Source organism: Haliaeetus leucocephalus, unplaced genomic scaffold (assembly GCF_000737465.1).
Source record: "Haliaeetus leucocephalus isolate CR32 unplaced genomic scaffold, Haliaeetus_leucocephalus-4.0 Scaffold506, whole genome shotgun sequence".
Lineage (NCBI taxonomy): Eukaryota > Metazoa > Chordata > Aves > Accipitriformes > Accipitridae > Haliaeetus > Haliaeetus leucocephalus.
In genome coordinates this window covers 5048065-5073217 of record NW_010972942.1, presented here as the reverse complement: position 1 = coordinate 5073217, position 25153 = coordinate 5048065, and the positions used below count along the sequence as shown (strand labels likewise).

Sequence of the window (25153 nt, the reverse complement as noted above, 5' to 3'; positions counted from 1 at the left end):
ACTGCGAACCCTTTGCACGTGCTCTAATGGCAAGCATCCCAATCAACTGCTTATTCTTTCAGTACCATTATCAGAGATGGATTCAGAGGACAGAAAGACATCTCTGTTAAATATATTGCATACAACAATGCTACTGAATTGTGAATTCACATTAGGACATTTAAGCCAAGCTACTGAATTGAAAAAGATGTATCTCAACTAAAATTGCAGGGTTTGTTGTTTTTTTTTTTTTTAAGCACTGCATTGGGTACGATGAAAAGGCACTTTGAAAAGAACCCACTTTGGAAAAGCAAATAGCGTTTGCAGGGCAACAGGATTACATGCATCACTCCCGATCAGGAATTGGTGTATTTTATTCTTTTGTGATGCTAAGTGGTGCACAAGAAACTGACACCTCCAGTAAATGTCCAGTTAGAGTGTACACAGGTAAGCATTCTTTCCACAACAGAAATGCAAGTCCCTTCTTTGTCCTGACAGGAAAATAATTTTTGAAGGAAAGAAACCTGACTCTTCATTCCAAGCTTAGGGCAGAAAAAGGAAAAAACAAACCAAACCAAACAGCCTCGCTGTGGGTTTTTTTCAGATTTATCTGTTCCGCTTTCCTATGACTATGACTGATCCAAAGTCATCAGAATACTCTTCCCTAAGCTGCTATAGGAGTTTTAGTCTTTCTATCATTTTGCATACAGTATAATGAACAACTTTTACAAAATGTGAGGTTCCCATGTAACAATCTGAACTTTCTGAATGCTCTCAGAAGGATGCCAAGCACTCTCCATTCCTTAGCTAGCTTCCTGTACAGAAGAGGACAAGCCAGGGGTGAACACTGACAATGCTGTTCTGAGAACAGGAAGACAGTAATGATGGGATATGGAAGAATAAATAAGCAAGATACTGACTTGCTGGAGTATTGGGTGGCAGAAAGTACATACGATGTATGGTGAAAAGGCAGAAGTACACTGGATCTGATTTTATATGAAGTTTATAAAGTCTGCTTTGCATTTACAGTACAATCAGAATAACTGTAAATTTATCAAGAGTACTTTTAGCTGCATGTGTAAAAACAATTCCAGGTACACATCTGAGCTCAAGATAGAGGTAAAAGGATTAATATGAAAAGACTAAAGTCAGTGCAACAAATAAAAAAAGAAAAAAAGGTACATCATCCATCTGTCTGTCCATCCCTTCCTTCCTCTGTCCCTGACTTGAGAAGATAGTAGAGAAAGACTGTCAGGAGGAACAAGAAATGAAAAGTGTGCTATAGAGAAGTGAAGGGCATTTTTCGCCATTGTCTTAAATTCCTACTTGGTGTAAAAGGTATTTATCACTTTGGGTAACAGAAACCTTTGCCAATAATTCAGCATCTTTGGTCTTGCAGTTTGATGACTTGAACTTGCAAGAAAAGGAGGGATTCCCAAATCATTGATTTGCCTTCATAAGAAGGAATGATAAGGATTTAATATCTGGTATTTTTCAGAAATCCCTTTAAAAAGGCTATACATGCAAAGACATTTACTTTCATTCCCAGTATCAAAAAATATTTGCAGGTCACCACTTTGACTGTTTTGGGACATTCTGTAGCAGGTCAGGTGCCATCAGATCTTAAAGATTATTTATTAGCCTAATAACTTCATTCATAAAAATCTCCAAATCCCAAACTCTTGGCACAACACAGGGACAAAATCTCACAACCAAACTCAGTTTAACAGGAAAAGTGATCCTGAAACAATGTTAAGGGTATTTTACTCTGCAGTTTTTTAAAAGCACTTACAAACATGCAAGGTGTAATACTATTCCCAGCAAGGTCACTGGGAGCTTAGCCACTCATTTGAGCGGTATCAGTCCCTCAGAGTGAGGAAGGCAAAATCAGTCAGGACTTGCTTTCATAATGTTATGGATGCTTTTTGCAAGCATGTTTTAGTGCACAGCAGTACCATAAGGGCACCCATATGCATGAAGTTTCCTATTTTTTATTTATATTATCAAACAATATTCACTCACTCTAGACTATTTGGTGGGAGAAGAAACAAAAGGGGCAGTACATTTGTTCCCTAAATTTTGAAAGCTGATGACTCCACATACATTTTTACACAAATACAAATATAAATACATTTGGCTTTCTAAGGGGTTCAGCTCACTTGTATGACTTCTGGCATAAACTAACTGAAAAGAAAAGGTGGAGGGCTAAGTTTTGAGCACAATCAGCAACTCAGCAGACAATAAACATACATCTCTGCAGTGTAGAGAGCTGATGATAGCACAGAAAAGATGGGCTACTGTATCAGCTGTTAGCAGACTATATTCCTGTCAAATGCTGATAAGCTCTACTCATGCATTGCCTTATTTAGTCAGACTTCTCTGCTGACACACCAATGCACAGTAACAAGTGCGTATGATGTTTCCAATACAGAGAAGCTTCAGCTCCTTCTTTTACTAAAAGCATAACAAATATTAAATGGCTTAGTGTAATTTTCTAAGGCGCACTGAAAAAGTCTTATGTTCTCATTTAACAACACACTGCCAGTAATGAAACTGCATTCTTAATAGTACTTAACATAGAAACACAATGTAGACTGAAAAAAACCTGGTCATAAAAAAATTGCAGACTTTTTCATAATGGAGATATTTACTCTCTGTTTTGAAGACTAAGGAATTTACTGGAACATACGAGAATCATAGAATCATTTAGAACCTGTTCAATGAGCCTGTAGTTTGGGAATTACTATTTTAAGAATGAAAGTAAGTTAGCAGTTTAGCTCTTTAGAAGTAATTCAACCTGAAGATAAAACTTTCATACAGTTTTTATCTACATATATACGTGCATACTACTACTATGCTAGTCAGGAGAACTCTTTCTGAAGTACCTTTAGCTACATTTATTCTATGATATGACACATAGGAGAAGAGAACATTTTTACTAATGCTAAAAACCAACATCTATTACCTTCAGAACCACTTCACTGGTCTCACACTCTCCTAACTAGTAGATTTGTCCTGTTTCTTTGAAGATATTTAATAATAGGCTGTTGTACTGAAGTGTCATTTCAGGAAATCATCATTGCTTTCATTAATGATACTACTGTTCATTAACTCATATATTGCAAATATATTTACAACTAAACTGCTACTATCAAGATAAATTAGCAGTGAACATACTGTTTAAGTGTGCATCTCTGAAGTTTTGTCATCATGTTTCACTTACTCGCTAAGTTGTAAAATCAAATAATCCATGATGGGTCTCTTAAGTCATTAGCATGAATTAACAAGATTCTGCTGTATATTATTTCACAGCTACCGCCAAAAGGTCAGCTGTTGAATACAGGAGATCACTGAATGTGAGGTATTTAGCTTCCTTTGGAACTATGATAATATATTCTATTAAAACTCACTCTGTATTGCACAATGCCATTAATCATGTTAGCTAAAGCACTCGGTTCACAGCCTGCTTTTTTTAGTAGAGCTTTCACTGCTGCAGATGTACACCAGTATTCATCAGATTTTATCATTAGAGCAGACCAGATAGATTAGGCAGTGCTTTCCTTTGTACAGGTGGAGAGTCTGCACACAAGCCTGACTGAAGAAAATATATACAACATACAATCAAACAGTGAACAAGTCTGCTCCAGAGCTGGAAGCTGTGGAGTTCTATCAGCACAGTCCTGGGTCTGAGCTAGTTAGCACGGCTGGCAAGAGCCGTGATAAGTAAAGCTAGTTTTCCACAATACAGTGAAAGTGTGACAGGGTCACAGCCTTGGCCAGAACCTGAGCTTGTACACTCACTGCATACCCCTGCTCTCTTTCATACAAACCTAACGGAGTACTCGTAGCCAGGTCACATATCTCTAACATGGTGCTTCACCATAACTAATTTGCTGAAAGGTCACCCTGAAGTTTGTGGCATGCTTGGAAAGTAAACTCGCATAACCAAGTTCTGCTGTGCACCAGGTCCACTGGACTAATGTCCAGCCTGTGGCCTGAGAGCGTATGCAGCTCACTAGGCCAATTCACCAAACCCAGGGCTGGCTCTTGACTGGACAAATACCCACGGAAGAGCAGCACACAGGCAGGTTGCTGACTGAATTATTCTGGAAGTAATAGCAGCCCACTCCTGATCATCATCTTTCCCAGAGCTGCTACCTCTATCACAAGGCTGTCTGGCTGCCACTCCCAGAATTTCACAGCACATTCCATGCCTGCTCCTAAAGATCCTTTGGGAAACGCACAGCTGGGAGCTGGCTGTCTGAATGGTTCCAGCACCCTCTTTTCCTTGGAAGCCTCTGTCGTATTACACATGCAATAAGCCACCCAGCATTCCCTGCCACTAGGTAAGTGGTACGTGCACTGAGCCAGGGAAGTCTGGCATCACGATCTAGATGACCTTCCAGAAACATGCGCCAAACAAGCAAAGCTGAGGAAAATAAATCATGCTTGATAAGATGCTTTTATCTGGTTAACTAGTACACTGAGTATCTTTGCAATACAAATGCAGCTACACTGCAAAAAGAAGAAAGAAGCAGCAACCTGTATAATCAGCTATTTCCATTGCAAACCATGTAATCTGTTAATATTCTCACAGATATGTAAATCCAGAAAGCAGATTCTCTAGTAGAGCAATAAAACACAAAACTGTATCCTCAGTTAAGCTTTTCAAAGCAACCCCCCCACCCTGATTTCCACAAATATGGATAACCTCAGCAACTGAGCTGACCTATCTTTCTAGAATAAATGCTGTCACCCTTACTCATACTGAGCTGTGCCATACTCAAATCTCAGAGTTTTTTGGGACAGTGTGTAGAATGGCATAGCATTCAGCATGAGTAACAGCAGACGGAATGTGACATACAGATTCATTACAGAAGCTTCATTGTTTGCAAAGAGAAAGGACTAAATCTCAGGAAGTTCTATTAGTTCCTTTGCAATTCATAAAATAAGCCCAGAATTTTAGTTTTTCTGGGAATTATGAAGAGTGGACACCTAAGACAGCAAACTGAGAACCTAAAGGTTTCCTTCAGTGGTAACTGGACTGTCTCTGTACTTGATTATCCCTTATGGTCCAGCTGGGAGCTTCCAGTATCTTGGCTTTGGCCTTTTAACTGCCTGTGATTCCCACAAAACATGCAACTCACAAAGAACACTGTTCCATCAGTGGTATCCTGCTATCACTGGTAGCAGTGGGAGTTTTGCTGTTGATGTCAGCATGGCCAACATTTAATATTTCACCAATGCATTATGTGAAGAATAAATTAAAAACCTGCCAGGTTCAGCTCACACTTTTATCCTCCAAAGCTACAGGGTAAATGGACTATAAGCCATTTATCTGTTCTTTGATTAAAACTTTAGAAAGTCATGTTTTGTCTGCTCCTAAAGAGACTAACATCACAGGAAGTATTTTAATGGTAAGATGATTTTTTTAAAAACTCTTGACCAATTTTTTTCCCCTTCATCTGCTAAGCAGCAAGCTGTACGCTCCTTTCCAGCTTCTCTTCACCTTAGAATTAGCTGAGTAACAGCAATGATGAGTTGCTGATCAGAGCATGTAAAGTCAGCTCATTCCTTCAGACTGAAAGGTACAACAAAAAGCAGCAGAACAAATACCTTACATTACTACTATAGTCTCATTATAATTTTTTTTCATAATTGACCTCTAGGATTAATAAAGCACACTTTAAGGTGTCCTTCAGGGTCATGAAAGGGCAAGTTATTTCAAATTATAATATGGAAGCATTTGAGTCTTTTCATATTAAAATTCCACAAAATTCTCTCCATTCTGATTGTAATTTTTGGATCAATTTAATAAAGAAAAGAATTTTCTCATATTAATACTATTAATACACGCCTATGCATGACAAGGATCCCCCCTGTTGAAACTCTCCTGCTTTCACCTAGAAATACCATAATCTGAATCATGCCAGTCTTTCCTTGTTCTTGCTATTGAAGAACGTGCATCTTCCACCTAAAAATGCTCGTGCTTGAACTCACTGCTTTATTCATTAGGTTAACATAATGCTCTTAGATAACGGTTTGGGTTTTTTTTAATTATAAAAATCTGTGACTATTTTCTTTGGCATAAATATCAAGCCACATTTCAGCAGTAGAAAGGCAGAAGAGACAGACATAATGCCTTGATACCATTCTCTCTAGTGGCTAGCTGCAATTGCATATACCCCAACATCCATGGGCAGAGACCAGTTATTTTCTTTTGAGAAGAAACTAGAGACTTGAAGGCTAGAAGTCTGTGATTGCTTTCCTGATAAGTCACAGGGAAGAGAGAAAGAGAAAACCCTTGTTTATTCTTACCAGCACAGTGCTTTTGAAGATTATATTCTTGGATCTAAACAAAACAACAGAGTTCTAAAAAACCCCCACAGGAAATCATCTTCTCATTGCTCCTGTTATTATTAGTGCATATATTTTGCTAATACTCGCATGATGACAAGTAGACTAGGTTCTACCTTTTCAGTCACTTAAAACATATATAGCAAACAGGCCTCAGAGTCCGTACAACTTAAAAAAAGAGATGGAGCATGTGGAGAGAAATATTCCAGACAGAATGGAGTGAGAGCAAATAGAAGAGCAATAATAAGTTGTTCAATCAGAAACAAATAGTAGCAGCTTCAGCTCTCTATTCATATTCTACCTGACATATGACTGCAGAGATGAACTCTGAAAAGGGTCTGAAAAAGGCATTGGCTTCTCCTGCTCACTTGTAAAGATCATGGGTGAAAGCACAAAAAAAGCTTGCCAAGGAAAGTTTGAACCCGTTGTGTACAAACTGCAGAAGCAGTACTCCTCCAGAAGCAGTACATAAACAATACTAGCTTTAAGATGATGCTGTATGCTATGATAACCACATTTTTTGTCACTGAATAAAGGGAAAAAGGCCTGGTATTGTGCCTCTGTCTATAACTTGTTCAGTGTTGCTCAGAAACATGCCTAATGGGATATATCAAAGTATTTCAACAAAAGGTGCCCAATTACCTTTCAGGATGTTCTCATGCCCTTTAGCCAGCTGATTATATGTAGATTCTTTTCCCTTACATGCAAAGGGATTGCTCTGATGGCATCATTTCCTTTTTTCCATACGTTCAGTTTTTTCTTTTTCATTACAGCCACACAATAGAAAAACAAACAGCAGGAAAGGATGTAACTGCAGACTAAGGTGACACTTAGTTGACCTTAGGATACAAGCAGACTTGTCTTGTCACATTCACAAAGAACAAAATCTTGAAGCCCTATCACAGGCAACCCAACCACAGGCAAGAGTTCCACTGCAATACATGAGCTTTTTGCCATAAAGAAATAAAAAAAAGTCAGCAGTCTACAAAGTTACCTCACCACAAACATTTTTGATGAGCATTTCAGTAAATTATCTACATGTTTAAATTGAGCCTCTTTTTTCTTCCTTCACCAATGCAAAGAGAATTTGAGTTACAGCATCAATTACTACTAGTCCTATTTATACAGTCAAGTACTGGAACAGCATACTGAGAGATAAATCTCTTTAGATCTTCAAGATAAATTTAAAGAAAAATCTTGAATTGACAAAGATTTAATTAATCTAAGTAAAGAGTAACAATTTTCCTCTTGTTCTCTCCTTACAGAGGTCTCTGGAATAGATTAACTCTAGAAAATCCTTTATTACAAATGATAAAGAAAGTACAGAAAAAAAGACGACACTTAACTCCACAGCTGGTCATTGTGACCAAATCTTCTCTTGCATATGCAAAGAGCTTTCTAGAAAAATGACTCATCTTATTTCAGAGTACCATGGCCCTCAGCAGTGGATCTGATTGAAATTACCATTCATTAAAAAACACCCCCCTGCCAAAACAAACAACAAACCCAAAGAAAACATCAGACATACCGCCCCAGAGTGACCAAAAAAAAGAAAGACTATACTGTATAAAAAAGCAGCAGCATTTTCAAATTTTGCAGTGACAAGTTATCAGAAGCTTTCAGTAAATCCTACTTTTAACCTCTAGAATGAAAAATGATATTAAAAAACCCCCAAACATTTGAAACTCTGAAAGAAGATCTGATGTAAACAAAAAACTTTTTTCACTTGATGTGCTGTAAAACACAGATTTCTAAAATGCACCACAGCATGAGTGAGATCAGCAGCCAACAGAAATCGGATGGTTATATAATTTGGTGGTTAAGCAAAGATATTTTTAGTGCTTTGCTAATCCATCTAATGCATTTCTTTCCAAGAGAAGAAAATGCATTATGCTGATAGCAGTAACAGGGTCAAAACATGGGCATATTGACAAGGAATTTACATTTTCTAGAAAATAAAAAAGTATCTGAAATTATTCTTAACGGTATCCATTCTGAAGCAAGGCTTATCAGTGGTTGGGAATGGATGACACATAAATGATTGACCAGAAAAGCTAAAACAAAGGAGGAAAACTTTTAAAAAAAATGCTTCAAACAGAAATCTCATAATGCAAAACAAGCTGATGACACCTCAAGACAATCAAGCAAATACAAAATTAAGTCTGTAGGCAATTTCTGAGTGGCATATGAAGTTTATGCTACATCGGAATCCTGAAGCAACCTACTTTTTCTGAAACAAAACCCAGTACTTTTTGGAGAACGAACAGTAAAGCAACCATAAAGAGATACTAATATGATTTTATAATAGCTCTAAAATTCAAGATTTCCATTTTTTCTCTCAGCTGCTTTTTACTACACTGTTGCTGCATTAATGTTAAATGCTTATTATATTAAGTAATACATTCTTGATACCATATTTAAAATCTTTCACAGAAAAATATGACTATGAAAACCAAGAAAACGTGGGTTTACAATGCTTACTATTGGGGAAATTAACAGAATCTTCCTATTCATTTTCCCTTATATTCTACTTCATATCCATCTTGGAAGGAACAAAACATATTTGAACTGAAAGCATGGGAATAGGAGGGGCAAAGCATACCAAAAATATTTTTCTAAACAGTAAATATTCTTGGAAAAAATACTTTGAGTTAAAACACTCCTTACTGTAATCTGAAACAAACTACAGTGGATTTAACTGTTAAAAGGCCTTATTTAATCTACTTTAAAGTTTCATTTATTAATAGATAGAAATGTCAAAGTTGCATACAAAATGCTTGTTCCCTCAGCTGGCTTGCACCTAAGCAAGTTCCATTTCTGTTTCCCTTGAAACTTTTACTTGCAAAACGAGACAATTCAGTGTCAAAGAACAGAGGAAAAGCTCAGAACATCTTGAAGATGCAAGTTAGTTTTACTAAGGAGAAGACAATAAACAGTTTCAGAGTCAGACAGATGATATAAGATGGTTTTAAGTTTAACAGTAAGTATATAAAACAGATAATCCAAGAGGAAACTGTCACCATAATTCTGCAAAGTGAATTTCTATGCAAAATCAGAACTATTTTCTTGAATGGATTAAGCAGTGCTAGGTTATACATCCACTCAAATATGCATTTTCACGTACTGGCAAATTCAAGGAAAATTCATTCTCTTTTTCAGAGAAAAGTATCTTTTTAAGTATCAGATTAGATACACTGAAAGCAGAACAGAATTCGTTAAATTGTCGGGGACTCTGAACACGCAAGCAACGTTTCTGAAGATAGTTTAAGCTGACTTTTCTCAGACAGGCCTACGAAGACTCAGTCAGAATGTTCTTGGAAACGTCAACCAAAAATGCCTGCATTATTATAAGCAGCTGATTAAATATGTTGTGAAATAGCAAATAAATGGAAGAACTTTTGCTGTGAGGAAGCCAACTCTCAAGTTTCACCAGACCAGTGCTTGTACAACCCCTACTCAAATACCAGGGGTACAATTCAATATTTCTGAGGACATTTTTTAAAACTGGTCCAAAATTTAAGTGTCCTATATCGAAAGGATTCCAGTCTGGCTTTATCCTTGCTGGAAACAGCAAAAATCCAGGTGTACAACAAAGTGTCTGAGATTTCTGATAGATTTTCTGATTTTTTTCTTACCTATTTGTACTGTATTCCGACCTTCTTGAAAGAGACATCAGCTCTTCCATATTGTCCACTCACCACTAAGGTCCAACAGCAAAGTTCATCATGTTATGCAGGGACTATATCTGTCAGCAGTTAACTCACAACTTAACTTATACAGACCTCAAGACCACTTTTATAGCTTTTTAATCATCATAAGTGCAAGGAGCAGATGAATTCAAATCAAATACCCATTACACCTCAAAGTCGGAACTTACAAGTGAACTGCTAAAAGCCATTTAGAGCATATTCTGATAAATTAAATTTTGAAGAAAACTTCAAATCAAATTTAACACAAACTTCTTGGTAACTTACTCAGAACCATAATTTTGACTAATTGTGGTCTCCATTCATTGTCCACAGACCCAACAAAGCTAAAAGCTAAATGCTATCCACTTTTCTAATCCTTCTGATAACAAAGGTTCCTCCCAGGAGGTCCACTAAGCAGTTTTTCCATCAGAAATGCATCACATCTGTGCATATCACAGATAGAGACTCTGACATGAAAATACTCAGTGTCTTTTCTTTGTAACAAGTAGTAGCATAGCAAATTATAATTTTTATAAAGTTCAATTATGAACAAGTAATATGACTAGATTTTTTGCAGGTGATCTAAATTTTGAGCATACAAAATATACACTGTTTTTTATTTGTCCCATTTCAGTCTTTAAACAAAACGTATTTCTGAAACAGGTATAAACTCTGCATTAGAAAAAAAACAGACTCTTCACTGATATGGCATACTCTAAAAAACATTGCTTGGGACTGTAAAACATCCAGTGTGATTTTTTTCCTCATAATTCATTATCAACTGAGAATATAAACCAATCAATATTCCTTTCTTGTATATTGCACCATTAAGAAACTCTGAATGCCTGGCAACATTAGACGTCCCAACATGAATTAGTTTTGCACAAGGAATCTAGCCACCATGAGAAGAAAGGGAAAGCTTCTTCACCAGGAACTATTACTTCAACAGATCTGTACAAATCAAACATTGCTGAATATCAGAAAAGGTCACCAGCTTATCTGTTCTGTTGATATTTATAGAGTTGATAAATACCACTCCCACCTTTGTTGCTAATCTGTAATTTCCAGACACATACTGTTCCCTCAAGCACAAAACAATGCTATGAATGGAAATGCATCTACGAACATTCCAGAATGCGCATAATTACTGGATTTTTAGTAAAACTGAAATTAAGCCCGGGGTCAAGATATGTTAAGGTAAAAGCAGGATTCCTGACAGCAGACGTAAGAAAAAGATGCCTAAATGCTTAAGGTGGTTCACCACTGCATCTGCAGAAAGCATTCTGATAACTGGCATCTGTTGACTCACATTAACTTTTGGTTCCCTTATTATTTCTGAAATACATTTTATATCTTACTGCTTGGCAATATGTTCTTTATCTTCAAGATATTCCTAAGATGCTTAAACAATTGACAACATAAATTCCTGCAAGTGACAGAGCTTAAAAAGTGAACTTGGGCTGCGCCACCTCCTATGAAGTTACTTCAGCTTAGTCATAACTAAGATTTCCTGGTGTTATTTCTTTTTCCTGTGGAAGTCAAGTTTCTAACCACAAACAGGTATGAAACCTTAGCTCCAAATAAGAGCAAATCAGGCTTATGATGCATGTCTGCATCTGACAAAAGACCACCTCAACAGTAAAAATCTTTCTTGTTTCCATGGTTGGATTTTAAGTCCTTTTGCGTAGCTGCAAGACTAGCATACTCCAACACATTTATTTATGAAGTGGTCTAAAAATTCAGAGAAAGAAAAATCTTTGAAATTATTCACCCCCAAACCAGAAAGCAAAGTAAAAGCAGTAGCAAAACGACCTCTCCCTCATCTTATACATGCCAGTAAACTGAGGCAAGAACAAAGTGGAGGTGCTGCATTGTAACAAGTAAGGTAACTAAACAAGCCCTAACAGTAGCCTACCAGATTCAGAGTGGTAAGAGAAAAGAGAAATATATCCTCTTTCTTCTTAAACTCCTAAAACAGAAGAGCTGAGAATTTGCATTTAACTGATTTCATATTAGCCAGATGCTAATAAGGAAATTCTTGGCTTTGAAGTACAAAACCGGAATACCATCTTTACCCATCAATCCCTGGTTTTAATGTAGTAGGACCAAAGTGTAACACTCCTAACCAGAAACTCTTGGGAAACTAAGTGGAGGAAATTAGGATTAAAAAAATAGAGAAGAAATGCTTGAGTGAATAAAAAATTAGTTCAGAAACAGAATATAATGGGATAGATTAAATGATTGTTTTTCCCAACTGAGAAGGTTCTTCCACAGGGCTCAGGGCTGATGTTTATGATGTTTATAAATGTTGGGGAAAAGGTGTGAACAGCTAAGTGGCAGAACTTCTGAATGTCAGTGTTAGAGAAGTGTGAGGGACAACTGCAAAGAAAGGCTGCACAAAACTCACTGATCACTCCTAAAAGGCAAATGAATTTCCATTTAAGTGTAAAAGTGATGTGCAAAGCAGAAAAACCCTAACTTCATAAATAAAGTAAGTGGCTTTGAGGTGACCTCAGGAATGAGCTCTTGGGAGACTACTATAGCAAAACTGGGAAAACTTCTAAAGAGGACAACAAGAATAATCAATAGGATGTTTCAGATGTTAAATATTTACATGGGCTTGAGGGGAGACAAGCTCGTAAGGAGAAATTTACTCCTGGACATTAGCGGTAAAGGCACTGTGCCTCTGCCTCCCCAGACAGTGACAGCAGAGAACTGTAGAAGAGCGAAGAAGCATAAAACATAACGAAGTACAAAATACAGTAGTAATAAATGAGGAAAACCATAGTAAGGTAGGCAAAAGAAAGCAAGTCAGTGTATGAAAATACGTACCAATGTCTATTAGATGTATAAAATAGAAAAATGTATTAATTGCCAGAAAAATTAACAGAAGTCATAATATGTATCACTGATCAATTAGTATTCAAACAAACAGCATTACTCATTGAACTACACCAGTCTTCAGAAAATTAATCAATTGTTATTTGGTAAATACACAATTAGATCAACGTAGGAGGCGTTAACTAAATCATTTAAATTACTACTTTTCTGCTGTAGTTATTCACTGATAAACATCCTACTCTGTAGAATACTGATCAGCAATGTTCCAGATAGATGACAGCACATTTTCTTATTTCTTTGAAGAAAGAAGCTGGGACGGTTCTGTACTAACTTGAGCAGAACATCAAGTAATTTACTCAAGCTCTGACTAGTACTACTAGCCATATATATGTAGTTGTACTAAATACAGTTGAAATATAAAATATCTTTTTGGTTTTGACAATATTTTTATAGCAATCAATAACGTAGGTCTAATGGCTTTACACCACGGTTCATATGTGATTAACCAGTGCAAATTATCCAGATTTTGTTTTTTAAATGGAGATTTATTTCCATTACAGAAGCTCTCCTTGAAGTCAGTAGAGACAGATGCTGTTTGCAGCTTAGCTTTTGAACAATTGTTGTAATACTGATCAAAACAGAGATGGTGAGTAAAAACTAAGGCAAGAATCTGCATAACAGCTCATCATCTTTGGCTAAAAAAAACCACAAAAAACCAACATGTCTTTTGCTAGTGCATCTCAGTATCATCAAAAAAAAAAGTATGAGTGTTTTCACATATATCTGCTGGGCTGCCACTGTAAAGATTCTTTCAGCTCCTAAATTAAGTATTCTGGAAACTGGGCAAAAAATCCTTACCCACCTGAACAAAGAAACATTTCAAAAAGGTTTGTGTGTTAAAAAAAGCTTTCTTAGGTGGTTATTTTAAAAGCAGTGATGCAGTGTTGGTTCATTTACGTTTTGAAAGCAGAGAACATTTTCAATCTTATATTAGCAATCTCCTGATTTTAAACAAGTTAGAAAAGCAACTCTGGGGTAACAATTCTAATGTCTAATACAAAGTAAGATTGGCTGTACTCCAGAACTGCCTTTTTTTAAAGAAAAAACAAAACAAAACAAAAAAACCCCTGTTCACACTTATGGCTGTAGGTAGGTGTATTTGGATATAGGTAATTTGATCAAAAAGTTAAATAGTTGAGGCTTTCTTAAATTTCCGGCTGACGGACAGTACAGGAGTAATTTTGCGTATTTTCAGCCATGTAATCTTACTGCATTAAATACTAAGAAAAGAAATCAAATCTGTGTAGCAATGTTTATACAATTTGTATATTTCAAACAGATGTATTATTAATTCCCCAGCAAATAACAGAGGAACAGTCCAAGACTATATTCTTCTACCAATGAGTTGTTTGCGAAATCTGTCTGAAAATGTGCCCCACTGAAGTTAGTGCTATAACTCCCACAGGATTCAAGGAACATATGGTTTCCTCTAAAGAATGCAGAATTAACATTAAAATTACTATCCATAGTAGCTCAAGACTTATTTTTAAGTTTTACCACAGCATTTTATTTTTTATCTTCAAATAGACTATGTAGTAAAATGATTAAAACTGATTTTGTTTTGAACCTAAGGCAGTTCTTTGTACTAGAGCAAGCAGTCTTATATAAATACCTTTGGTATTTGTTGGATCCTATTCCTAAACACAATATTCATATTTCAGCTATAATAAGTAAAGCATCTCAAAGACATGTGAGGCACTAGTCTTGCAAGTGTCCAGTTTAGTTTGTTGAGTAAAGTGAGATTGGTAGAGTCAGCTAAATCCACTGTGGAAAGCTGTGTGTGGTGCACATAATTCAGTGCCATTTGGAATGATTGGCAGCTGCCATCTAGTGTGGACACAAACTATACTACCACATGCATATAATTCCAGCTCTCCCTAGTAATCACAGTTTGCTCAGGTCAAGCTGAGAGCGCTGGTCACACAAGGCAATGAATGCAACGAAGGAACTGGCTGCTAAACCATTCAGTACTCCTTCCTGACAGTTCCACGTGATTCACATAAACCCACCACATGCAGCACAGTATACCAAAACTTACTCTGAATTAAGGTTTCAAAAAATATAAGCACTGGTTTGTTCTATAACCGCTGTACTGTGAACACTAGTGCTCTGGGGCGGAAAACTGAGCTGAGCTGTTCAGAAGCAGGTGTGGCCCAGTGACTTGAAGCCAGTGCTAAGCGCCCAGGCCCAGGCCCAGGCCCAGGCCGGGGCAGCGCCAGGCCAGGCCTCAGGGTAAATCGGAGCTCTCTAAATCAACCTCAGCGTCAAACATTACACAAGCCAGCTACTGGCTCCAAGAGGCCACTATGACATCGAGGGAGAGCAGGGACCCAAGAAAGTCCAGGCTGTGGCAGCGGGCTTACTCCCAAACAAAATACAAACTGTTACACTGGGTCTCCGCTACCAAGTCAATCCTCCTGCACCTTCCTCCTGGGGCCCCTCCACCAGCTGGAGGCTCCTTCGCAGCTGCGCAGAACGAAGCAGGCTGCTCACGACACAGGATCGCAACCAGAGTTTCGGGAGTTTCTCTCACAAAAATAAAGGCTGAAACTAAGCCATTGCATCTGTGGACTTGGACACAAATGTGTTAAAAATAAAATTAAGCTGTCTAAAAGAGCTACTCTGAAAAGGCAATTGCTGCAGAAAAGACACCAGTTAATCCCCATACAGCTCTCCCCTTAAAAGGTCTTCCTGACTAGAGGCTTGCTGCTGGTCACTGCTATCTGAGCACAGACAGCTAATTAACAAGGAGGAACTGCTCTATGTTATTAGTTGCAAGATATTAATTTTACTGTTACCTTGATCTCAGGTCCTTTCACAGTCTTTTGCCAGTTTCTTTCCGTTTGTTGGGCACTGCCATTTTCCCAGACTGCAAGGTTTCTAGACAGGGTAATTTGTTTGTGCAGTGCCTAACACAAAGGCACCATTATCCTTCACCAAACCTCAGATGCTCATGTAATGAAAACCATTACAATGTTGTTTTTAAGGTGGTCAAAAGTTCTCACAGCTTATTATGACAGTACACCTTACTTAAAACTCGCTGACAACTTTAGAGTAATTAAAAGTATTTAGCTTCTGTGGAAAAGAGAATAAAAAAGAAGCTACAATTCTTAAACCTGCCTGTTTTATGACCTGAAAGATCAATGGAGTACAAGGAAGATTATCAACAAGGAAACATTTTTTCTTTTGATTTCTTTCTCCCTTTTCCTCCACACACTATCTTCTGATTCATATTTCTTACTCTTACTTTACTTTTATCTTGTCCCTCTGTGTCCCTGCAAAGTTTTTTTCCTCAGGGAGTCAACACTTAAAGGAGAATTTCTAGTTGAGCATTAGCTAGAAAAAATCTGAAGGGAGAGGAAAAAAAAAGGCCTGGCTCTGAGAGCTCAGTTCTGAACCCATAATATGACTTTTCTAGAAAGAATCTGATACATGAAGCATTTTATGTAAACAAACATCATTCTTTCTGCTACATGTTTACTTGCTGGACTGATACATTTAAAACCACCCAGTGATACTGAGTATTAGAAGGCAAGTTTATGTTCAAACTCTGAAAATTAATTCTGAAAATGTTACAGTTTATACCATCATAAGTATTGATGAAAGCAAAGTTAATATAATACACTAAATAGCTCCTCTAATGAGAGCTTAAGTGATTTTCATACTAGGAAAGAAGTGCTCTAATATAACTCCAGTTCATACTGCACTGCAAAGGGGTATCTCCTTTGAATAAGGCACATGACAGCAATGAAAAGGAAGTTCAAAATCCCTATGGTGAGAATTATTCGATATCCTCAAAACAAGTTTCTGTTTGACTCTTGGTTGAGTGGACATTTGGGGCTTTTTAACATCTTCCAAAGGGCTCTTCCAAATGTACATCTTCCAGCACTTGAAGCATTTCACATGTTTTCTATGTTATTTCAAGCACAATATATTAAAAATTTCTGGAAGGCAGCTTTTCCTTTTAGACACCAAGACCCCAAAAAAGGCATATAGAGTAAACCTGTCTACTTTTAGCACAAATGGACTAAAGATTAATTTGAACTAATTACTGCCTATAATAATTATTTTTAAAAAGCCTTTTAGTATTTTAAAAGGGAAAAATATCGAACATACTTCTGAAATTCCTCAAATTCTGGGATTTTTACATTTAAGACTTAATACTTTGTCTTAAATATAGCTAGTAAAACTATAATACACAATCAAGACCATTAAGCTGTACTATCATTTTAAAAGCATTTGTATTCATTGCTAATTTATTATCTGTTTTGGATACAGATCTGCGTAGCAGAGGCTGGTTACTACTTCCCTAATAGAGCAGCTTCCTATACATCACATGATTTTGTGATCTGATATCTTCCGAGAAATGCTGCTATTATATCTAGAACACCTCAGTACAAATCCCTCAAAAACCCAAAGGCTAAGTCAGGAGAGCCAATGTAAATTCAGGTTCAGAGAAGCACTATTTACCCCAACTTTTAGATTTTTCTTTGTACACCAAACTGCCATTTTAGATAAAAGAAGATGACACAGATTATTAAGGAGGACTTTTAGACATAAAAAGACATCAGGAATATAAAGCTAAACAGTGGTTGGTCTTGTTGATGACTGCGTGGACATCTGTCACAGGTCAAACTACCAGCCAAACCTGTCATGACCAGCAGGGAGCTGTGAAGAGGAGCACGGTCTGGTTTCATTTGGCTGAGCAAACATTTTGGGAATAAACAACACAGGAAGAACAGCATACAACTCAAAGCTGTGTTGAAAAGGAAGGTATCTGGCTGAGAGTCAGGGTTTCTAGCTCTTCGGAATGGACACCTGGATATTTGATGGTTTGGGAGCTGAGAAAAGGTCTGTCTAGAGAGTTCTACTAATGGAATGGAAATTTACAATAATCACTCATTGCTGATGACATCTGCCAGGTCTGAAACACAGAAGGTTTTACAGGCCAGTGTGTGGTGAGGTTATGCCACATGGGTAGAACTACCTTTACACATCAGAGAAATGAAAAAAGGCACTCCTCCTAGACTTTTTTGCATAGTAGTGGTTGTTAAGAAACTGATAAGACCACCACCCTCACATTCATCTAAGACAATGCAGGTATGCTACTGTCTGAAGGATTAATATATTATTAATATATCAGTTTGGTAAAAAGGCAGTCACAAACCAATACTGGTCCTCAAGTTTCAGGGGGACAGAAGCAAGTTCTTTCATCCTGAAACCATACCAATCCGGTCAGCCTAGAATTAAGCCACTGTTCAAAGCGGAAGTTTCCTCCTCAAAGCTCTTCTAGAATCTCTTCCAGATGATCTGGCTCTTAGACAATCAGCGCTACTGACTCTGCCAATATGACAGTCCGTTTTTTCACATAATGCCATGGCCTGGCTCCCACTGGCTGATGCTAAAGGCAATTCTGAAAACTTGAGAGATGGGAAGGGTCGTGTCGTCCTTACCAGGCAAGTCCAACACACACTCAAAAGTGAAGTTAATGTAATCTTTATGCCCGCTGTTGCCTGACTAGGTGTCAGGTCTCTTTGCCTTTGACTCAGTGCCAGTACAGTTAGTGCAAAGGCTACTAAAAGAGAGGAAACCTGAATCTGAAATCTTGCTATCCATACTGGTAGTCATGGGACTGTTTTGGAGAGATTCTCAGCTGAAAAACCAAAGGAATAGCCCCTGGTCACAGCTGCCCTACAACTGATGCCTTCTCTTGTTGCACTTTCAAAAACATCTTTTCAAGAAATAAACATTGTTTTCATGGACTGTTCCAAAAGAAGCAATTTGAACTCTGACCTTCACCTAAAATTGAAGGGAAGGAACAGCAAACAAAACACTTCAGAGACATGTCCCTTCTTGAAGAGGAAGTGCATACACTGTGGCTTGTAACCTAATGGTCTCAGACTACAGCTTTTTAATAGCTTTACAGGTACTCAAAGCGGTGACTCCCCCTATCCACACATTCCATCACCTCAACTTTTTCAGAACTAGGGCTTATTATGTACTGACAGAACATGAATGGGATCCAGTAATTTCTTAAAAGTTAGCCATTACTGATCTGCTTCGCTAATATGGTATGCTGTCATATAATGCCTTACATATATTTATAGAAGTAATTGAGTATATGCTACCCTCTAGTTACTTAGGTGACCAATGCTCAGAAAGGTTCTTTAACAGTATGCTAAATTCTTCGTGTTTGTGTCACAACTACCTTTTGCTATGAGCCATCCATGTATTCAAGCTTTCCCACTTACACAGTTTTTGGCCTCTTCTGTATTATTTGACTGTCAGAAAAACGATAGCCACTGAGCACACACTAGTGACCACACTAAATCAGGAATCAATTGTTCAGCTCTAAGTGTAATGTGACATCCTCTTTCTAAAACAGCATGAATATTTTCTTTCATGCACACTTCTAGGCTCTTTTTTTGGTCCACAGCATATTTCAAGAAAAACCTGCTTGAGGAAACAAACTAAAACCAACAACAGAGAAACTGCCACAGAAACGTATTGGAAGACATTAAAAATTAAATAGCTTTGTAAAGAGCTCTCAGACTTAATAGTAAAACCTATTAACATTGTCTATACTGATTTAATTTGTAACAATTCCACTTCTAACCAACAACCAAGCAAAGTTGTCTGGAGTTCAAAGTGAAAATGGTGGGTTTTTTCCCCACGAATAATACCCGTACACTTCTCCCGTCTCAAACACTTGGCAGGGGGATGGGGAGAAGACGACCACCAGTATTTGAAGTGGTGGTCATAAGATACAGACGAATTCATACTGCAGGAGAAGCATGCTCCAAAACGAAAGAGTCCTCATACAGAACTCTTTTGGCAGATACTGTCCTGGCAACTGAATCAACAGTCTCTAAGCACAAGAGCCTTGACCATTATTCTTACACTGTTCATACCACAGTCTCTCAGATAAACAGGTGCATCTTAAGATGCTCAATGGCAAATGGGCAACTTCAGTGAGTCTCCAATGCTACTCAAAAAATCAACACAATAAGCTTAACTGGAGCATGCTTATGGGAAGATATTCAATCTTCACCTCACATTCCCCAAATCATTCTCTACATTTCCTCACTAGCTTTATTTTCCATACAGGTTTAAAGGCATAATGCAGCAGTTCTTGAGTGAATGCAGAATTGTATGAGAATGGAATTTACTTTAAGAGTGTATTATGGAACATATACGAACATCTTTACTCAAATGAGTTGAAGTTCTAAGTTTCATATATGTAATCCCACTAAGTCAATGGAGTTACACATATGAAACTGAAAGGTAAGCAAGTACTCACTAAAGACGTTTACACCCTTACACTTTTAAGTCTTTTGTCAAGAATAAGAGCTCACATATTGCAACAGATTTTTGTTTCTGAAAATTCAGTGATGAACAAATATATTTTGCAATAACTTACCTTGAAGTTGCAATTTCCACTTTGGTTCTTGCCATGGCAGCTGCTCGCTGTGCACCCTCTATTGCTCTATCCACCTTTTCTCTAGTTTTTGTGTTTCGTATTGGTATAAGTTGCTTTCTTATTCCACGGATCAAAACGTTATTTTTATATTTTCCCTCTTCTTTGGTGCCATCTGGAAACATGGTACATCCATATCCATGCCTCCTGTTATTTAGCCATTCTCCTTCATATTTCATACCGTTTGAACGCTCACTAATACCAAAACCACTGCGCTTGTCATTCTTCCATTCACCCATGTAGGTTTCTGTGGTGGTGGCATCAACATGGTCTTCCATAGGGCAATAATCACAGTCACCGTCTCCAAAACTAATTGTAGAGTTGGCATCGCTAGAACTAATTCTGCTCATTGCAGCATCACTCCTGACAGAGCTCCGTTTGCTAGATATCGATGACCTAGATTCAGATTTTCTAAGTTTTATACTACCAAGAAGGGATCCTCTTCTGAATAAGCCTCCTTTTTTCTTAATGCCCACGGCTTCTGGATCACTGTGAAAATTGAGCACAAAACCTCCTCTTGTTCCAGCCGGACTGTCTGAAGTGACGTCATGCAGAACAGTGCCATTGCTCTGCTCACTTCGAAGTGAAGCTAGAGACGTTCGGAGGGGTGAACGGATCACAGTTGCCATGCCATAGGGTACACTCTGACGTACACCATATCCATGTCGCATCCCTCCTGTCCATTGCCCCTGGTATGTACCTTTTAAAGTAATAGGAGAAATTAAATTTAGGAAGCTGTAGAAGACTTAGCACTCTACATCCAGTATGCTACTGGCGATACTATGTTGTCAGCTCTGTTTTTGTTAAGAAGAAATGCAGAAAAATCACAGCACATGACACGGAAGATAAACTACTTTTGTTACTTGTTTTTCTTATAAATAATTCTTCCGCTTAACAAATCCTTCACTTTTGCAGCTGAAGTAATATATTCTGGCAACTAAGACACAGTAGCTATAATCATAAGTATTTTTTGAATGGATCTGTCCAAGGAAAAAATTTCAAGACAATTTCTAAAGCAGGACTCCCTCAAGATTTTTTTAAGGTGGTCAGATGGGGACGTGGTCACCAGAAGCAGAGCCACATTATATGCGGTCAGCTGGGGAGGGAGACAGGGATGGAGGGAAGGGAGGGAACAGGACACTCATGGCCCTTGCCTCCACCTGCTCACAGAAAGAGCAAGCAGGAGTAGTAAATGTCCTGTCATCTTGGGTTTAAGGTGACTACAGACCTCTCCTTCTCAGGACGTATGTGACAATCCACTGAATTGTCTTGTCTTCAGATGGGCCTTTGGATCCACTATTATAAACCTCTATTGTAAAATTAAATATTTTAAAGTTTTTGCACATACTTGAATGGAAGAACAAAAACCTCAGTATATCTTACTCTTTATGAACTCTTGATATCAACACTTTTTGGTATCCCCAGTATCGTAAACATGGCACTGCATTCTGCATTATGTTGTGACAAAAAGTTCAGAAACATGACTCCTTTAGCACTTTTTTTGCCTTTCATTTGTTCTGCAGTACGTAAGAAAGACAAGGCAGTAATAAACAGAATATTGCACACCATTCTATCATAAACACGTTTCGTTGTTGCAATCATAACTATTTTTGTCATTTTTTTTAAACAGCAATATAAGGAAAAGCAACACGGTATTTGATATGAGAAGTCATGGATATCCATGCAAAGCTGCATCTGAGCCAAAAATCAGCATTATCAGATTACTGCTGCAGACAATTTTTTTTCTTGTATTCTTGAAAGGCATTTTCATTTTGACAAGATACATACTCCAGTGTCTGGTCTCTGACAGCCATTTGTACCCAATTTTCCAAAGGAAGGTGCCAGGAACCCCACAACTGGCATATACAAGATAATTTGCTTTCTAAGATTATTTCACTCTAATTCTCATTAAACTGCTTTAAGCTCCTCAAAATGAAGTCTCTCACCCACCTAGTGCTAGTTTTTTTTAAAAAAAAAAGCTATTTTGAGTCTGAATATTCTTACAGAGGGATGAATAAGCAATCTTTAAAATATCTTTCTTTGATTTTGATCTGCTTCAATTAAAGCACCTATCAAAAACTATTCTTCAGAGAACTAAGTATCAAATGTCAAATTCACTGATTGACTAATTTTTTTGTGAAAATACTTGTGAAATACCTGTAGTTTCAGATGGAATCTCAAAGTTTCATTTGCTTTGAGATTCAATCTCCTTTGTATAAGCATACTATTTTGGTCGTGTACATGTCAATTATCTATCAATTACTGCTTTAGTGTATTACCTTTTCTGCTAAGTAATATTTCAATGTTAATATGCAATTAAATTTGCCAAGTCTGCTTTCTTTATTATATAATACTAGATAGGTTCCACAGCATAACTATTTTGTGTTGGTAGAAAATTCTACCAAGTGGAAGGTTTTTGTTTTAACAGATGGCTGCTGACACAAACAAACAACTTTCTTATTTTCTTTCTCATTCTCTGTATCCTGGATACCTACTGCTGCACTTGTTGTAAGGGTGCTGAATCTAGAAACATGATTATTTTAAAAAACTCAGCATATGGAGAAGAACAAATAGAAACGGAGCACAAAGCACTGGCATGACGTATTCTGTAAATACTGCCACAAATACAGCCACATTGTAAGTTTTTTTCTTTATTAAACAGATATTTCCCAGAAATATATTAATATTTTATGAGCATAAATGACTACATTTTGTCCATAATTATATCTGGGATCCCCCTAGTATTGTAATGATATGCTGGAGCTAAGAATCTGGCTATGTATACTTACTGCTACATAGAACAATCTGTCTAACATTCTGCATCAGTTAAATTCATTTAAAAATAATAAATCTAATTCTAATTTTGATTATACCACAATATTACATTAGAGCAGCAACTCATAATTATGGCTTTCCATGTTGCTATTTGAGTGTCAGACTTGAAGCAGAATCAACTTATTTCAGGATGGAATTTTATAAAAGTACAAAAGGTCAGCTTTTTTTCTTACTAATATTTTGTTTTAATTAATAAACATGGAAAGCTCAAAAATATTTTGGACTTGTATTTTTCAGTACTCTGTAGAAAGAAATGGAAGTAGTCACTGTTGCCCATATGGACTTTAAAACAAGGACAATTAATGTGCTGCTATTTACTTGTCCGATTTTTCTTTCTACTGGGGAAGGAAAATCAATTCCAGCTTCTTCTAAAGAGAATATAGTCAATGAGGAAATGGAAGATTCATACTGAATTGGTCCTTAGAAAGTAACAAAGATACTTAGTTGGAATTTTGTGCAGTCTTGCAGGTAACAACTATCTCTTCTATCATTACAAATCCATTAAGGGAAAGGCTTCTGATACTAATGATAGAAAGCTGACTCATTTTCCTTGATTTTTCAACTTTCATTTTAAAGGAAAAATATTTTAACAGCATATGGAGGGCAGTGTCCAGAATGCAGATACAAGAGACTTGTAATTTGACTGACAATATCAGACTCTAACTGTATCTTCTTCAACAAAAGAAATTTTAGAAAACTTTAAATGAGCAACATAAGGTATGTTAATATTGCAATATAATTAAATACTACAGCATATGACATAAGACAGGATAAAAAAGCGTTTCCCATATATGAAGATACAAACGAATGCAGTTTTTACCTATCTCTACATATAGATATAAATATGAATGATCTATCAACAAGCACACCTTATCCTGCTTCACCTTATACTACAGTTGACTGTTCAAAGAAGTTCTTGTAGGGGACAACTGTTAATATTTTAATTAACACTGTAATTATCAAGCTAATTTAAAACTGTATTTGACCATAAAACAGTAACATTGTTCAGCATTGACTTTCCAAAAGCTAGGCTTGGTATCCTTTGTAACTAAAGAAACATTCAGCCATGACTTCTACTGACCATCCATCTGGTGTTTAATTGGTTCCCTTGAAAAGGTCTTCATATTTTGAGCTGAGAACTATTAGAAAGTGTATTTTTTCCTTTTGTTTTTGTTGGCATGTTGTGATAAGGTATAATTTCGTAACCTGTCTCCTTAGAGTTACATTGTGCCATCCCTCCCAAAAAAACCTTAGTATATCTTACAGCTGTAAATGTCATTGCCTGCTTGCAGCTAAAATTTGAAACTATGCTGTGTGAAAAAACTGAGAGGCCAAGGACCTGTTTAACCACTCCACTTGCTCCTATCCTTTACTTACCTCTTCTGTGGTTTAACAAATTAATTGTTACATCAAGATCTTTGCATGCTTTTCAGACTCAAATGTTAGATAAGCATACATCTAGAAAGAAGACTACTTAGAAATCAACAAACACATGTACTAGCGATGACCTTTGCTTAGGATGCATTTGCCACTGACCTCTGTGGAACAACAATGCACAACCTTACAGCAAGATGCCTGTTATTGCTATTGTTCGCAGGACCATAAACTGCTAACTAATTTACACATACTGAAGTTTCAAATTAGGCCTTGGCCCCTCCATAAAAAAATGCTCTGGTAGGCTTGCAGATTCGCACAGATTCAATAAAATCTAGGGAATTTAAAGGAGGTACAGAAGTCCAGATCATTGTAGGAAACAACCCAACGGGCCACTTGAAGGCCCAGCATAAGCACATGCAAAGAATGGGGGATCATCGTTTATAAATCACAGTGTTTTCCTCAGAGATTAGACTGAGCGACAATTTTAAGCATTTAAATACCGCATGACATATATTACTTATGTCGTGCAAAGTGTCGT

The 25153-nt window shown here is 37.1% G+C and overlaps 1 protein-coding gene across 1 annotated transcript in view; it reads right to left on the bottom strand.

The window, feature by feature from the left end:
* Nucleotides 1-21099, bottom strand: part of JPH1 (junctophilin 1) — a 79505-nt gene extending 58406 nt beyond the window's left edge. The window contains exon 1 of the mRNA XM_010575873.1: nt 20347-21099. Within this exon, the coding sequence (XP_010574175.1) occupies nt 20347-21074 (728 nt within the window). The 5' untranslated portion in view covers nt 21075-21099. The remainder of the gene's footprint in view (nt 1-20346) is intronic.
* Between the last annotated feature and the right edge of the window lie 4054 nt (nt 21100-25153).